The following is a 16686-nucleotide window of genomic DNA, read 5'->3' on the forward strand; positions in this document are numbered from 1 at the left end:
ATACCTCATATTAGAGTAGAAATGTATATAATGTGTATGAAGAATAATCTTAAATTTGAATTCTATACCAATGTATCAAAATTAAACTTTTTTGCATAAATATACAAAATTCTATATCAATGAGTTAAAAAATAACCTTCCCAATCTCAATCTGGTTTTCCTATTAGTCTTCATCTGGATATTTTCCTGTGTAGTTCTACGCCTTTACCAGACAGAATTGACCTATTAACTGTTATAGCATGTGATTTTCCTGTTTTGTTTCTCAAGGTTCCTCTTAACCTGATGAGTGTAACCTGAACATTTTATACAGTTCTGATAGTCTTCTGTTGCTTTTCAAGCTGTTCTGACTTCATGTCACTCTCACAAGCACAAGTTGCTCACATTACCCTTGTGAAAGCACTTCTGGGTGGGAAGAATGATCCCAAGTGGATAGCACAATATAGAGAGTTGTGCAAGATAGATACCCATCAAGGAAAAAACGGCTAGAAGTTTGGTATGTAGTCCAGGCCAGGGAAACATTCAAGACCACGGAGCAGTTTTGACTTAATATAGTAGATGAAATGTGATAAGTGACCTTATGATGAAACCCTGGCTGGCCATCTTTTGGCAACAGGTGGTCTATATAGAATATAACACAGCGGGTCCTTCGTGCTAAGAGAGCAGCAGCGCAGCAGCAGCCGCGGCAGTGGTTTATTATTCTTCTTTCCTAGAGTTCCAAAGAGCCTTCTTATAGGCAGCAAAACAGGAAACCTCCTCCCAGGTGAAATCCCTCAGGAGGTAATCGCACACAGGAGGAAAAGTCTCGAGGAAGGGAGGGGCGTGTTCTCAGAGCAGTAAACATGACTAGCTAACCAAGATAAACACAGACATGGAAGCTGCTAGAAACAGGACATGAAACAGCAAGACAGGCAGGCATCCCAGTCGGGCCCGGTTCCTACACTTTTGCTCAATGGAACATTTGATGACATAGACTTTTCTACAAAGTCTATCGTATAAAAGATAATGTAGTAAAGTATTAAATGTGTAATGTATTAAAAATATTTTATTTTCTAGTTCCTGCTTGACCAGAATGATACCACCCAACATATTTTGCCTTCTTTTTTAATCTCTGAGTTATTGACCTTAATAAGACTGTAGACAATTTAAAACTATGAGAAGATTGTATTTTTTTATTTAGGGATACACACAGGCAAGCATACACAAACACACATACACACAAAAACCAATAACAATTAAAGGAATATAGACCATGAATTTGAATGAGAGCATGAAGGGTACATGTGAAAGGTTGGAGGGAGGAAAAAGAAAAGGGCAAATGCTGTAATTTAATAATTACAGATCTTTACTGTCTCATTTATTTCATCCTGGAATAGTTGATTTCTATCATTTCTTTGATTATGTTTCTTAGTGAGTATTTTCAATATTTGGGTGTGTGTTTTGGGCAGTTTCTGTGACACTTTTGACAGTAATGAGTATATTCCCTATACCATCCAATATGATTTCTACTAGACACATGTAGCTACTGAGCACTGGGATAAATTTTTGTATGATTAAAATAAAAAACAGTATGCAGGTCATAAGGCTGTACTGTTCTTAGAGGTACTACATCTCTTTCAAGAAGCGTAAGGGAGTCTAGCGGGAAAGTGGGGGAGAAGGATGAAAAGACCTAGCTAGAGATGACAAGAGCTCCACAAGAAGACCAACACAGCCAACTAACCATGGCCCAGAGGGGCCTGTGGAGTCTGAAACACCAATCAAGGACCATGCATGGACTGGACCTAGGCTCTCTACATAGATGTAGCTGATGGTAGCTCAGGCATGGGTCTACTAGTATGGGGACATGGACTTTGTTGCCTGATTTTTGATAGCTTTCCCCTGACAGGACTGCCTTGCCAGGCCATAGGGGAAGATGATGAACTCGCTCCTGCTGAGCTGGGATGTATGGGTAGGGGGGCAGCCCCGTCTCTGAGGAATAAGGGAGGGGAGTTGGGGCAGGGAGGAGGTGAGGTGGGGCCAGGAGGGGCAAGGCAAGGAGGGGGAGGGGTGGAAGGGGTGAAAGAGGGAGGGGGCTATGTCCTAGATGTAAAGTGAATAAATAAATAAATTAATTAATTACAAAAAAATTGCCTGTGCAAAATTCTAAGAATGCATACATTCTTATCTTTGCTGTCTTTATTCTCTTCCAGGTCTGTCTGAAAATGCCAGGATACTTATAACAAGAACGACCCCAGGAAGAATTCGATGAGGAAAATGCACTTTTTATGCTGGACCCAGTTACTGAGGAGCCAACACAGACCATCCTATGGAATCAAATGTTTCCTCAACGAAAGACTTCATACCACCATTCCCTCTGCCTGCCAACTTCTAAGCATATCAAACCCTCAAGAAAATCCTGCCCAGGGCTTTCCCTGCTGGCTACCCTGCCTCCTATTAATGATGTGTCTCAAAAACACTCTCTGAGACTAGTGCTCTTATCATAATTTGAGTATGGATGGCAAGAAAATGGAGGTTTCTTTAAGACTATGGAGACATTCATATTCTAAACAACAACAAAAAAATTCCTAACACATTGGTGGAGGCTAGAATGAAGCTGGTCCCCAAGAAACCTAAGGTAGTCACCAAAGGACCCAGGCCTCAAGAAAACTGCAAGAGGAGGAAGAAAAAGGAGAGTGGTATAGTTGAAGTGCTAACTTCAGCTCAAAAGTCAATGTTTGCAGCCTGAGGAAGAATTGCTGAGAACTATTCAGCCTGCGGCTGTGAATTGCAGTCCTTTTCCTGCTTCTCTGGAGGCCTTCCTGCTACAAGCCTCCGGGTCTAGGTGGTAGTCCACCACAGAATGCTCCCTGTGGATAGGACAGGCTGGGTTTGCCTGCAATTTCACGCTGATCAGACCTGGGTTCCAGATGCTTCCCAAAGGATAATTTCTCTCTTCCTGTTACCAGGCTGTGTTTTCCCATTCCCAGGAGCAGAAGATAATGTGCTATATCCTGAATGTGTTCAAAGAAACAATGAGATCCTGAGAAATCTGTGGAGTGGTTAGGCTTAGGATCTATACCCCGGGTGGGGGGAGGGGTTCTGTTCAAACTACTGTGCTAACCAAGGACAATGCATGCAGTAAACCTAGGTCCCCCATTCAGATCTAGCCAATGGACAGGACATTCTCCACAGTTGTGTGGAGAGCAGGGACTGACTCTGACATGAACTCTGGTGTCCCCTATTTGGCCACTTCGCTTGGATCAGGAGGCCTGGTGGCACTCAGAGGAAGGGCTGGGACCATACACGGGGGAAGAGGTCCTCTTCTGTCACATATCTAGGGAAGGTGTATAGTGTGAAAAAAGGAGGAGGAATTGCAAGATAAAAGTGAGGGGATAACGATTGAGATGTAATATGAATAATTTACTTATACAATAAAATTTTTTTAAGATCCTGAGAAAATTTACAAGAGAGAGATAATCTGTGCAGGAGATTATAATATGGCCACCTTAGACGATGTTAAGCTTTTATTCAGATTGAAAAACAAAGAGCATATACAGGGGGAGGAAGTCCCCCTCAGTCACAGTCATAGGGGAGGGGAGTAAGGGGAAAATGGGACTGAGGGAGGAATGAAAGGATACAAGGGATGGGATAACCATTGAGATGTAATATGAATAAATTTTAAAAATTAAAAAAACAGAAAAAACAGATTTTATGCTTAAAAAAGAGGCTTTTACAGGAATTAGTCCAAATGAGGTTGGTTGTCTTCCTTCCCTTTGGGCTCCTATGATGTACTCCTCACAAAGAGGGACTTTCTCCACTTGAAATCTTTTTGGCAGCCCTCTTCCTCCTCTAACTAGACTACGAGATGGACAGTCAGCTGAAATTTCTATCATTACCTGATCTAGTCCCATCACGCCCTACAACTGGCTCTTCAACAAGCACTGGCTAACTTGTTTCATAATACCTGTTGATATACAAGCAGAACGTCTATTAGGATTTTCCCAACACTCCAGGAAGAAAAAAGACGAATAAGACACTAAAGTCAGAGAGAGTGTGCCCCTGTCTGGAGACTATGTTGATAAATATAGCCCTCCTCTCAAAACTGAGGCTTGTGGCCATTACACTCTATAACAGGTCAACCCATTCTGATTATACACATTAATGAGGAGCTTAGCTGCACGGCCTGTAAAACAGCCTTCTTGGGAGACAGCTTCAGTGAAACAACTCATTTCATTGGGTGGAACAGACGCTATTTAAACCTTTAGGGTAGAGGTGGAGGCTTTCAGGGTGAATGTACATCGTTGGCTAGAGCCAGGGTGCTGACAATGCCTCAGTTGCCTGAAGAGGAATGCTTGCAGAACAATACCTTGTAACGAGAGAGGACATTTATACTTTAACCTGGTCGCAGGGCTATGTGACCACCTCAAGGGTGCCAGAGGTGGACTACATGAACTGGGACAGGCAGGCCCAGAACAGCAAAAGAAGGGACCAACATCTGCCTCTGCCTCTCTCAAGGTGAAAATTTTCAGTCTTAGGACACACCTCAACTTCACTCTTGTGCCAGCTCAGCATCTACAGTTACATGGCTCCCCACCCCACACACTGACTTTTGACCCAAATTGTGTCAACGCCAACAGGAGGTGTAGGGATAAAGAAAGAGCAGAGATTGAGGGAATGGCAGACCAATGACTGGCCCAGATTGAGACCCACGGGATGGGAGAGAGCCAACCCCTGTCATTTTAAATGAAGGGCTGCTATGCTTGCAGACAGGAGACAAGCACTACAGTCTTCATTCAGCAGCTGATGGAGATAGGTGCAGAGACCCACAGAAGACGGGTGTTGTACCTACACAGGTCAAACTGGGCAACAATGAGAAATTAATTTGAGGGGTTTCTTCTTGTTGGACTGAGAAAACAGTACTGAGTGGACAGCACTTTGGAATTTAGGTGCCTTGTCTGACCTTCATAAAATGTGAGCATCATTATTATAAGCATGATTTGATTCACCGATCATCATCCACCTGAGATTATATTTCTACATGTTTAAATCAGATGCCACAGAATATTCACCATTACAATAGCAATAAAAGAAACTATCTAAAACTTCATTCAAAAAGTTATTTCAAAATATTATCTGCCCAATGCCGCAGAAACATATTCCTTACCTCAGTGGGAAGAGGATCAGTTCCCATACTCATGCTTAATGAGAGCTTCTTCCAGAATCTACCACTGAATGGGCAGATGCTCCATCTACTTTCCATAAACATCTTCAGTATAAAGCCAGAAGACTTCCCAAGACTGGATGTGTAATGTTTAGGTAGTGCAAAGCCTTGAAAAGAAGATCTGATGCACTGTGAGTGAATTTCTCTCGCATTCTTTAATATCAAAAACAAATGCAAATATACATTTCTAAGTTTGAAATAGGTAACTTCAGTAAACAAATCTACAAATGACCAACATTTACTCTAGTCACTCTCAATGATTTCTGTTACATACTTTTTTCTGTTTCCAAGATTTTTCCTCTATAAATGCCATGTTCCAGTTTGTAGTTTAAGTGAATACAAAATTTGAACATTCAGCTTGATGAACAGAAAGAAAGGCACAGTCTTCAAAGTTTGTCAACATATATTCTAATCCCAAGTTTACATTTTTGCTAAAACACCCCATAACTTTATCAACAACGTATCTGCTGAATGATGAGTAGACCTTTTCAGTCACATGGGAGGGGCGGCTGCCCTTGATCTCCTTAGGGAGCAGGATCACTCAACTTGCTCTTAGAATGTCCCTTAGCTTTGTCTTTGGTCTCGGGTTTGTATGCAGATTTGGCTTGGATTTTCTCTACCTCTTCAATCAAAGACTGTTCATAAGGAGACAAGGCAGCACTGGGCATGGCTTTACTGATCTTAGCTAAAAAGTCCTTCACTGTTGCCTGGCTGGTTTCAGCATAGGCTCTTGGACCCCATAGGAACTGATAGCATGGTGGGTCACTGTCAGGAATCTGACAGTATTCCAGGTACTTTTCTTCCACTAGATCTTCAGTGATGAGCTTCCTTACATTCCCAAAGATGAGGTGTGGGACCTCATCATAGACTCCTAACATATTCAGGAAGTGCCAGACCTCCTTCTCTGTGGCAATGTAGCCATTTAAGTAGATCACACTTAGGAGGGGAGTCAGAATGCCCCTGTTGGGAACACCCAGCTCAGTGCAGCTACTCCCATCATCCTTGAAATCTAGCTTGCTGACAAGCATGTAGGCCTCACCATTGGGCTGGACTTCTTCCATCTCAATGCCAAACACTATGTCCAGTCGACGGCGGGCTATCTCGAAGATCTCAGGGAAGTGCTCCTTGAACCTTTTATTGATAACTTTCAGCATATCTGCCCTCCTTGCAGGCTGTTTAATTTTGTACCTGCAGAGCAAGAATGATACCAGCAATGCTGCCTTCTTTGATAAAAGATCCATCTGTTTGCTTCCAGTGGATAATGGGGCCATAAAGGAACTACCATTTTTCTCTCTTTGGCCCTTTGCTCCTTTACCAGACCTTTTGTGAGGCATGTCAGCACTGGTAGTGGGCGCCTTGCCCTGTGGCAAGCCAGCAGTAGAAGTACTTGGCCCAGCATCTCCTGAAGCTTGGTCAGAGCAGGCAAGTGACTCTCCTTTCTCTGCTGCCTTTGCCTGAGCATCATTTAGCCCCTGGGCCTCATCTTGGTTCTGGCGACGTTTCTCACGAGCACGGGCCTTACTCTTTTTTCCTCTGGGCATGATGGCTGTGGACAGGAATAGAAAGCAGTACTTTAGGTAACAGTGACTTGGATCAGGAAAATAATGCCCTGTAAGCATTTTTCTAGACTGCAAAGTGTTGGAGGAAGGTCCAACTATGCTTTCAAATGCTAATATCAGTGCCTTAACAAGGGCATTCTTATAAGTGATCAACTATCTCCCATAACCATGTGGTGATGAGGAATGTTCCCCAATTACTCTGAATAGCGAAATAAATGTCCTGAAGACTATGACTGGGTAAAAGAGAAATGGGGAGAATTTAGGCCCCGAGTTGGGGTTCCAGAGATGAGAGGAGAAAGCAGCTGAGCAGAGGACAGTAGGAGAAGAGAGAAAGGAGTTTAGATAAGGCAAGCTGGTGCTGAGTATATGGCTGTGGGAACAGACTGATGGATCTGAAGCCCCCCAGGGATTCATCTGATTGCCAAGTGATTGCTTTTTATATGTATTTTAAAGACATTAGGTAAGAAGCCCAGCAGAGTGCTTATAGTTTCAAAATTAACCATAGTCTCACTATGTCAGTCTTTGGGGGGAACGAGCTGGTTAAGAAAACTACAGCCTTCTTGAGTTACTGTGTGATTAATACAGAAAGAATAAGTCTTCTTTCTACGCTAATGGTAAACGAATGCAGGAGTTGAATGTAATTTTAAAGCCTGAGAAATCCTGAGTGAAGATGGTTTCCAAGCCAAAGAGTAGGGAACCAAAGTAGAATGTATTTAATAAATGGTGCTGCTCTCTAAGCGAAGCTGCTGCTTCCAACATAGCTGACAGGGTTAGGGAACAGAGGCTGATATGATCTCTCTTGAACCAAAGCCTACAGGCAGAGCTTCAGGGTTGAAACATGCTAGAAACGGTTAGGCCTAGAACTACAGTTTCAAGGCCAGTGTCATGGCAGAGAGGGCTTGGATATTTGCTGACTTCGTTGTGTGTTGTTGTCACTAACCTGGTTGCACTGTTTGCAATGCTGATCATGGGTTTATGTGCCCTCTCTACAAAAGTTCAAAATGAACTGAAAGTAGGGAGGGAACTGAAGAACGGAATGCTAAGTTACAAACAATGATAACGGAGGAAGAGGAAAAAGAACTCTGCCAAAAGAAACTAGGTAAGGTGATAGCAGCTAGAGGTCAGGGCTCTCTAACTGCAAGCTGTCTGTCAGCGATTTCCAGAGAGGGTGCACTGGTCCATTTTAGCAACAACTAAATTCCAAAAAAAAAAAAAAAAATATATATATATATATATATATATATATATATATATATATATGTATATATGTATATATGTATGTGTGTGTATGTATGTATGTATGTATATATATATATATATATATATATATATATATATATATATGCAGGACATGATATTGGAATATGAGATAGAACAACTGGCCTGAAACTAGGATCTCTTGTTCCTTTGCTTGACTTTTGTTTGAAATGTTTTGAGTTAAAATGATATGGCATTGAGGTGACATATCTGAACACGGGCTGTGGTAGCACATGCCCTTAATCCCAACACAAAGGAGGCAGAGACTGGCAGGTCTCTGTACATTCTCCACAGGCCTGGACCTACACAGTATGTCAGAGCACGACTCCCTGCTGATAAGCTACTTACAAAGACAGTCTAGTATTCAAAAATGACAAAATTTTCGTTAGAGTCACTATGCAAGTTTTCTCTTAATAGTGGATAATAATGTCCTAACTGACTTAGAGGATGGTTACTCATCAATCTTAGATTTCTGTAAGGAAAAGATGATGTCACACTGCCCTAAAATGTCAGCCAGTCTCCTTAGAAAATAAGGCTTCCTTACAAGTTGAGGGGGGAGGAGGGACTGCCTCTGACAGGAACTCTGGTGCCCACAGTTTGATCCCTTCCCCTAGGTGTGGAGGCCAGGTGGCACACAGAGGAAGGGGAAGCAGGCTATCCAAATGAGACCTGAGAGGCTTTGGTCATATATTGGGGGAGCAGGTCCCATTCTGCCAGTGAGCTAGGAGAGGGGAATAGGGCAGAAGAGGGAGGGTGTGGGAATGGGAAGATGCAAGTGAGGGGATTAACAATGGGATGTAATCTGAGTAAATTTATAATGAATTAAAACAAAAGCAGAAAATAGGGCTTCCACCGAGAGCAATCATGACAAGTGGCATTTTGGCTGAATAGGGCTATCCCACCTACCAATATGAGGACCCAAAGCTAGGCTGGGAGAAGAACATGCAAGCTGCATGCCTCCCACAGACAGATGCTCTAGAATGCTGACTGAGGTGAGGTGTCACAATGCTCTGGGCAGCCAGCCTTTAAATGTGAGTACATGCCAGCCTAAGTTAGGCCCCTTTATATGTGAGTACATGCCAGCCTAAGTTAGGCCCCTTTTAAATGTGAGTACATGCCAGCCTAAGTTAGGTCCCTTTAAATGTGAGTACATGCCAGCCTAAGTTAGGTCGCAAAACTCAAAGGCTCCCTCCCGTTCTTACATTTGAGAGGCAGAACCATCCATTCCATATGTAGAATGGGGTGGGATGAAAACAGCTGCAACAAATATAGAAAACCCATGGTAAAGATGCGAGGATATGCTTAAGTGAGTTTAAAGTTGACTTTAAAATGATAATGCATTTTCTACTGCTCTGGGCAGCAGGCTTGTCCTTTTAGTTCTGATGAACTCTCTCTCTCTCTCTCTCTCTCTCTCTCTCTCTCTCTCTCTCTCTCTCTCTCACACACACACACACACAGAAACACACACACACACACACACACACACACACACCAAAACACATTCCTACTTTGATATGCTTTGTACCCATACAACTCACTTATAATTCAATGTTTACTTCTGGTAATTTTAAAGATGCTATTATAAACAATTTAGAAAAATTAAATAATGCAAGTTAATTGTTATCTCGTCAACTCATGGTCAAGTCAGATACTAGTCTAATTTATCATAGAAATATCCATCCTAGGATTAATAAATAGATATGATTGTATAGATAGCTTATGTAAAAACGAAAAAAAATAGGTGGCCTTCAAACACCTTGGATACCTACAGAAAATGGCACTTAATGACATTTCATTAACTTAAGGTTCTTTGACAATGAGACATATCAGCTCCTGGAAACACCCCCAGCAGCCTGTCTCAAAGATGATGAGCATCAAAGAACTTCCATATGGAGATAGTTTCAAATGTACCAAAAAAGCCACTGGACAAAGAAATGCCCTTCTTCCTAACACAGCCAGAATTCTGCCTAAAATGAGCAAGCTGGATTGTACGTTGTGTTGACGGCCGATTATGCCAAGACAGGGTAAGCAAATCATAAATAGTTCTTCCTTCCCAGATATATCTGTCAGCTATACTTTACCAAAAGGCTAAAGATGATGCTCCAATACTATCGAATTTTTGTGTGGCTGTCCAATCAGTGAACTGTCTCTGTCATTTCTTATTGTAGGAAGCTGCTAGCATGCACTTCCTCTTTATTAAGGTAATTAATTTTATTTCCTTCACAAGCCTATGGCAGTGTTGAAGGCCAAATAGTCTATTACACAATTATGGTTAGTTGCTTGGGAGTTGAGAAGATGCTTTAAGATCTAGATAGGTGTTTTAGATTCATAGACACAAGATTGGATAGAGAATAAATTAGATACAAAATGTTAGGCTCACTTAAATAGGATAAATAATATTTTCTTTAAGGTTGCCAACTACCCTTTAACTAGACATTATGTATATAAGTCTTACCTATTGTTTTCCATGATTGTTCCATAATTATTTTTTACTACATTTAGTTTAGAATGGCCCTTTTAATCAGACAGAAAGGGGGAGGTGTTGGAAGTAGGTCCAAATGCTTATTACAGTACTTGAGATCTGGTGACCTCCTGGACATGGGCATTGCTATGAATGTTGAACTATCTCCTGTAACCATGTAATGATAAGGAATGTTTCCCGATTACCCGTGATTGGGTAATTAAAGTTGCTGAAGCCTATGGGTGGGTAGAACAGAGGAGGGCGGGGTTCTAGGTTCCTGGACTTGGATGTGAAAGATTAAGAGGGGAGAGGAGGAAAGCAGCTGAGCAGAGGACAGTAGGAGAAGAGAGAAAGGAGTTCATGTTAAGGCAAGATGCTTCTGAGTATGTGGCTGCTGTAGTAACAGGAGCAGAAGCAGCCCCCGAGAGTCCCCAGATTACCAAGTGATTGGTTTTTATGTGTGTTTTTAAAGGTACTAAGATGACAGGACCTCAGAATCTGCCCAGCATAGTGCTTCCAGCTTAAAAGTAAACCACAGTCTCTCTGCGGCAGATGTGAGGGAGCTAGCTGGTTAGAGGAAACTACAGTCTTAATAAGTTACTGCGTGATCAATATAGAAAGAATAACTCATCCTCCTAGAACAGAAAACATCCTGACTTTCCTTAACATTCTTTTCCCACATTTACAGGAGAAACACTGCTGTGAGCATACACTGGGCTCCTGTTCTCACCAGCTTACATTAAGTCTGACTTACATAGGTATCGGACTACCCTCAGTTCTACTCATACCTGGAACTGTTCTAACCTCCTTGCCTTATAAAATGTGCAGGGGCCTGGATAAGAGCATCAGAGGCCTCAGTGTACTGAAAACGACTGGGTGCGGATAGCTTTGAATTCTATAATGCTCTTTGGTGTCTTCCACCATCCTTGACATTCCTTTCCTAGCTCCCCGAAAAGCCACAGAACCATCACCCTCCTTTTCACCAGGCCCTACATAATCAAACGAGGAATGTTACCTCTGGACTGAAATATATAGACATGGCGATTGGACTGCGATGGTAGCTCAGTCCACAATGAGCTTGCCGTGCAAACCCAAGGTCCTGAGTTTTAGATCCAGAATCCGTGTTTAAAATCAAACTGTGTGTGGTGGATTGAACTGTGTTATCAGTGCTAGAGTGAGACAGAAGTAATCTCTTGGGCTCAGCAACCAGCAAAGGTCACCTACTTGCCAGATCCAGGCCATGAAGAGACCCCATGTCAGAAGCATGATGGAGACTTCCCAGGAAAAAAATACCTTAAGTTGGCCTCTGGTTTCCACAAGCATGCAGTCACACACTGGGGCACACACACACATACATATGCACTCAGACAAAACAGATTACTTCCACACACACACCAAGATGTGGGGGAGATGCTGAAACTCACAACACTAATCTTTGCCCTCTTGGGCTGAAAACACCCTGGGAACAGTGACTGTGGCTAGTCAGGCCAAATGGCCAAGTTGTACTACACAGGTACTAGGATTTAAGTGGCTCTGTTCTTTTGGAAGTGATCCCACATTTTCATGTGTCTTTTTTCCCTTGTATGTGAATGACACTCTCCCCACTTCCCTCACCCCTTGCTCTATTTCATCACTTCCTTTTAACTCATTCTGATCAACTTCCCATTAGCCTCTTATTTCTAGCAATGCATGAGGGTTTTGGAGAAAGGCTTCAACTCTTTCACCTATTTATTTATTTTCAATGATCCACGTTTTTATCTCCCTGGATATTCAACCTAGGGCTTCAGATATACGATGCAAACGCTATCCCTCAGATGTGCTCTGTCTCTGGTCCCTTTGAGATGTTTAAAAGAGTTTAGGGAACTATAAAAGTCTCAGGATATCATGGGTATATGGTTCTTTCTGACCACCACTTACTGGGTGTGGGTACCCTAAATTATGTTTCCTCTAACCCATACCAGCTGGGCGTGGCTACCTTAAGCTTCATAGTATTTTCCCACTTATGACTCCCTCTGACTCCCAAACTCTGGGCTTGGCTACCTTAAGCTTCATGATACCTCCCACTTACGGCTGCTGAGAGCTGGGCAGGACTATTCTAAGTCTCCTGGTATCTCCAGGTCATGGTTCTCTCTAACTCCCTCCTTCTGGCTCTCTCACACTACCTAGTGCTTATGGCTCCCTGTAACTCCCACGTACTGGGCGTGGCGAAGCTAAGCAGCATACTATCTCCTTCTTAGGGCTCCCTCTGACCCCAACAGCTTGGGTGTGGCTACACTAAGTCTCTGAGTATCTCCTGCTTAGGGCTCCCACTTGCAGAGTGGGTATCCTAAGTCTCATGATACTACCCACTTATGGCTCCCAAAACCTACACAGGACTACTCTAAGTACCATGGAATCTCCCAGCTAAGGCTCCCTCTGACTTGGTGTGGCTACAATAAGTCTCTGAGTATCTCCTGATCAAGGCTCCCTCTTATTTCCACTTGCAGTGCATGGCTACCCTAAGACTTATAGGATCTCTTGTTTATGGCTTCCTCTATCTCCCTCATGCTGGGTGTGGTCACGCTTAACTTCACAGTATCTCCTGCTCAGGGCTCCCTCTGATTCCCAAGTGCTGAGCAGGGCTTCCTTAAGTCTAATAGTTTCTCCCACTCAGGGTTCCCCGTGACTCCCATGTGCTGGGCTTGGCTACACTAAGCTTCTGAGCATCTCTAGCTTATGGCTCCCTCTTACTCTTTAGTGATGGGCCTCCCAGATCCTCATGCTATCTCCCACTTATGGCTCCCAAGTGCTGTGCAGGACTACCCTAAGGCTCATGGTATCTCCTGGTTCTGGTGTCCCCCCCCACTCCTGCCCGGCCTCACAAGTGCTGGGCGTGGCTAAGTCCCTGAGTATCTCCTGTTTATAGCTCCATCTTCCTCCCTAGTGCTGGGCGTGGCTAACCTAAGCCTCATGTTATCTCCCCCTTAAGGCATGGACTCTCTACTGGTTGGCAAGCCTAATCTTCACGATATCTCCCACTTATGGCCCCCAACTGCTGGCCTGGACTACCCGGACCCTCAATGTAACTCCAGGTTATGGCTCCCTGTGACTCCCAAGTGCTGGGTGTGGATATGCTAATCCTCATATTATCTCCCCCTTGTGGCTCCCTCTTACTCTCTAGTGCTGGGAAACTTTAAACCTCTTGGTATCTCCCACTTACAGTTCCCAAGTGCTGAGTAGCACAACCCTAACCCTTGCAGTAACTCCCAGCTATGGCTCTCAGTGGCTCCCAGGTGCTGAGCATGCCTATGCTATTTAACACACTACATCCCTCTTATGGCTCCCAGTGACTCCCACGTGCTGGGCGTGGCTATGCTCATTATCACAGGGCCTCCATTTATGGTTCCTAAGGACTCCCTCGTGCCGGGCATAGCTATACTAAGTCTCATACTATCTCCTCCTTTTGGCTCCTTCTTACTCCCTAGTGGTGGGCATACCTGATCCTCATGGGATCTCCAACTTACTACTCTCAAGTGCACAGCAGCACTATCCTAACCCTGGTGATACTTGGGAGTTAAGGCTCCCTTGCTATCTTTCTGGTGCTGGCCATGGCTACCCTAACCCACACACTACCTACAGCTTATGGCTCCTTCTGACTTCCAAATGCTGAGCTGGGCTACCCTAAGCCTCATGGGATCTCCCACTTAGGGCTCCCAGTGACTCCCAGGTTCTGGGCGTGGCTATGCTAATTCTCACAGGACCTCCTACTTATGGCTCCCAGTGACTCCCACTTGCTGGTGTGGCTATGCTAATCATCACACAACTGCCCACTTCTGGCTCCAACTTCCTTCCTACTGCTGCCCAAACCTAATTCTCATGCTACATCCCACTTAGAGCTCTGAAGTCCTGAGCAGCACTACCCTAACCATTGTAGTAACTTGCAGTTAAGGTTCCCAGTGATGCCCACATGTAGGGCATGGCTAAGCTAATTTTCCCACTACCTCCCTCTTATGGCTCCCTGTGACTTCCAAATGCCAGGCGTGGCTATGCTAATTATCATAGGACCACCCACTTATGCCCCCTGTGACTCCCACGTGCAGGGCGTGGCTATGCTAATTATCACAGGACCGCCCACTTTTGCTTCCCTGTGACTCCCACGTGCAGGGCGTGGCTATGCTAATTAACACAGGACCACCCACTTATACATCCCTGTGACTCCCACTTGCAGAGCATGGTTAGGATAAGCTTCATAGTCTCTCCTGCTGAGGGCTCCCACAGACTCCCAAGGCCTGATCTTGGCTAACATAAGCCTCATACTGTCTCCCTCTATTGGCTCCTTCTTTTGGCCTAGTGTTGAACAACCCTAACCCTTATGGTATCTCCCACTTTATGGCCCCTCCTACTTACACGTGATGGGTGTGGCTACCTTAAGCCTCAGAGTCCCTCTTCCTTAAGACTCCCTGAGCCCTCACACCACCCCTTGTTGGGCATGGACAGCCCCCTGCTTCTCCTGGCTTTTTACACTGTCTTATTTTTCTGGGGTGGGGGTTGCAAGCAAAATATTTAGAACTGATTTTTGGGGTTTAGTGATCAATGCTTGTACTCTCTTGATTCATCTCACTTTTAAGGGTATTTTAAAAACACGTTTTAAAGCTCACATCTCCCTTTTTAAAAATTTTAACTCCCTGTTTTGGTTGTGATTAAGTCCGGTCCACCTCCCTAGCTTTGCACTCTGACTGGGGAAATTTTAGAATCCAGTGCCAGGGCAGGTCAGTGTGTACTTGTATTAGTTCAAGGTTCTCTTCTTACTCTTTTAGAAGCCAAAGCTTTGCTTTAACTGTGAAACAGAAGCCACCATTTGGAGTATCAGGGTTCTTTTCCAAAACCGGGGTTCCCGGGGTCCCCATCTCCTTTCTGAAGCATGCATCCGATATTTTTCCAGGAGAAGCCTACTGACTCCTGAAAGAAAGCGCCGCTCCCATGGTTACTGTAGGGTGTGCACCCTTTGGTGAACGCTCAGGGTCCCTACCTTGGCCGTGGAACTCTTTCAGAACTTGCAGGCAGCTAATTGAGAGCAGCACCTCGTGGCTATCCGTGCGCCACGGGCACTAAAACCCAGTTCCTCCCCTCCCCACCGGAAGCAAGGGAAAGCCACATCCCACATCCGGCCAGGGGCAGGCTCTGAAGATTGACAGCAGGGCCAGGTTGTTATGGCCCCCACTGCAGTGGAGCCAGCATGGGAGAGTCTGATGCCTATTATACTTTCCGAAGACCTAGTCTTCCTCAGCCCCCACATCTCCCCCAGTCTATGGCACACAGAGCTTTGAAGCCTGAGCTTCTGAAGCCCCCACTGTAACTCCTACCCCATCCACCATGCCTTACCTCCATCCCCTCCGTGTACCATCTCACACCCTCGACCCCAACACTTTGCAGTTTAGTTCTCAACTGTCAGGTACACTTCTCCGCTTTCCTAGGACCCACTCCCCGCCAGGGGTGGCGGGTGCTGCTACAGGAAATAAGGGTTACAAGTTCACAACCTCAGCCTAGTACATTGGACCACAACCTTCCTAACGCTGTGACTCTTTAATATAATTTCTCATGCTGTGGTGACCCACAACCATAAAATTCTTTCATTGCTACTTCTTAGTCGTAATTTGGCAACTGTTATGAATCTTAATGTAATCATAAGATTTGCAGACTATCTGATATGCAACCCCTGTGAAAAGATGTTTGATCCCCAAAGGGGTCGAGACCCACTGGTTGAGACCCACTGGTCTAATACCTCCCTACCAGGAACAGTGAATCTCAGGCCTCTGCTCTGTAGACACCGGAGTCCACTAGCTACACATGGAACCCTGACTTGCCTCAGTCTTGTTACTCAAAGGCCGGCATCTTTTCCCTGGCCTCAGTGTGCCTCATAGTATCCCATTCTACTCCAGGTTGGACTCTCAGAGCTGAGCAAGCTTGTTAAGGACCTGTCTCCATAGGAAGCCCATCCTTCTCCAGCCCCGGAGAAGGTCATCTGGCAAACTTCACATGGTGCACAAAGCTGGAGTTTCTCCGGCCTGGAAGCAGAGCCTGGATTCTGAGCCCATGCTTTCTCTAAGGAGACAATTCCCTCCAATCCACAGAAGGTCTCTCAGCTTGACATTGCCTTGAACAGGAACGCAACCTTCAAGAACTGTGGTCCTATCCCCTTAAAACCCAATGGGTTGCTTGCTGCGAACCTGCAG

The 16686-nt window shown here is 44.5% G+C and overlaps 1 protein-coding gene and 1 pseudogene across 1 annotated transcript; one reads left to right on the forward strand and one right to left on the reverse strand.

The window, feature by feature from the left end:
* Positions 1–2261: 2261 nt before the first annotated feature.
* LOC127185241 (developmental pluripotency-associated protein 2-like) lies at positions 2262–3040 on the forward strand (annotated as a pseudogene).
* A 2681-nt stretch (positions 3041–5721) lies between these two features.
* Positions 5722–6738, reverse strand: LOC127185242 (melanoma-associated antigen B4-like). The gene has a single exon (XM_051141779.1). The coding sequence runs from the start codon at positions 6736–6738 to the stop codon at positions 5722–5724; it is 1017 nt and encodes a 338-aa protein (XP_050997736.1).
* Positions 6739–16686: the final 9948 nt, after the last annotated feature.

The sequence above is a fragment of the Acomys russatus genome, chromosome X (genome assembly GCF_903995435.1).
Source record: "Acomys russatus chromosome X, mAcoRus1.1, whole genome shotgun sequence".
In the NCBI taxonomy this organism is placed as follows: domain Eukaryota; kingdom Metazoa; phylum Chordata; class Mammalia; order Rodentia; family Muridae; genus Acomys; species Acomys russatus.

Bases quoted from the DNA above. Each gene is read 5' to 3' on its own strand.
- LOC127185242 (XM_051141779.1), bottom strand. From the start codon at position 6,738: ATGCCCAGAGGAAAAAAGAGTAAGGCCCGTGCTCGTGAGAAACGTCGC.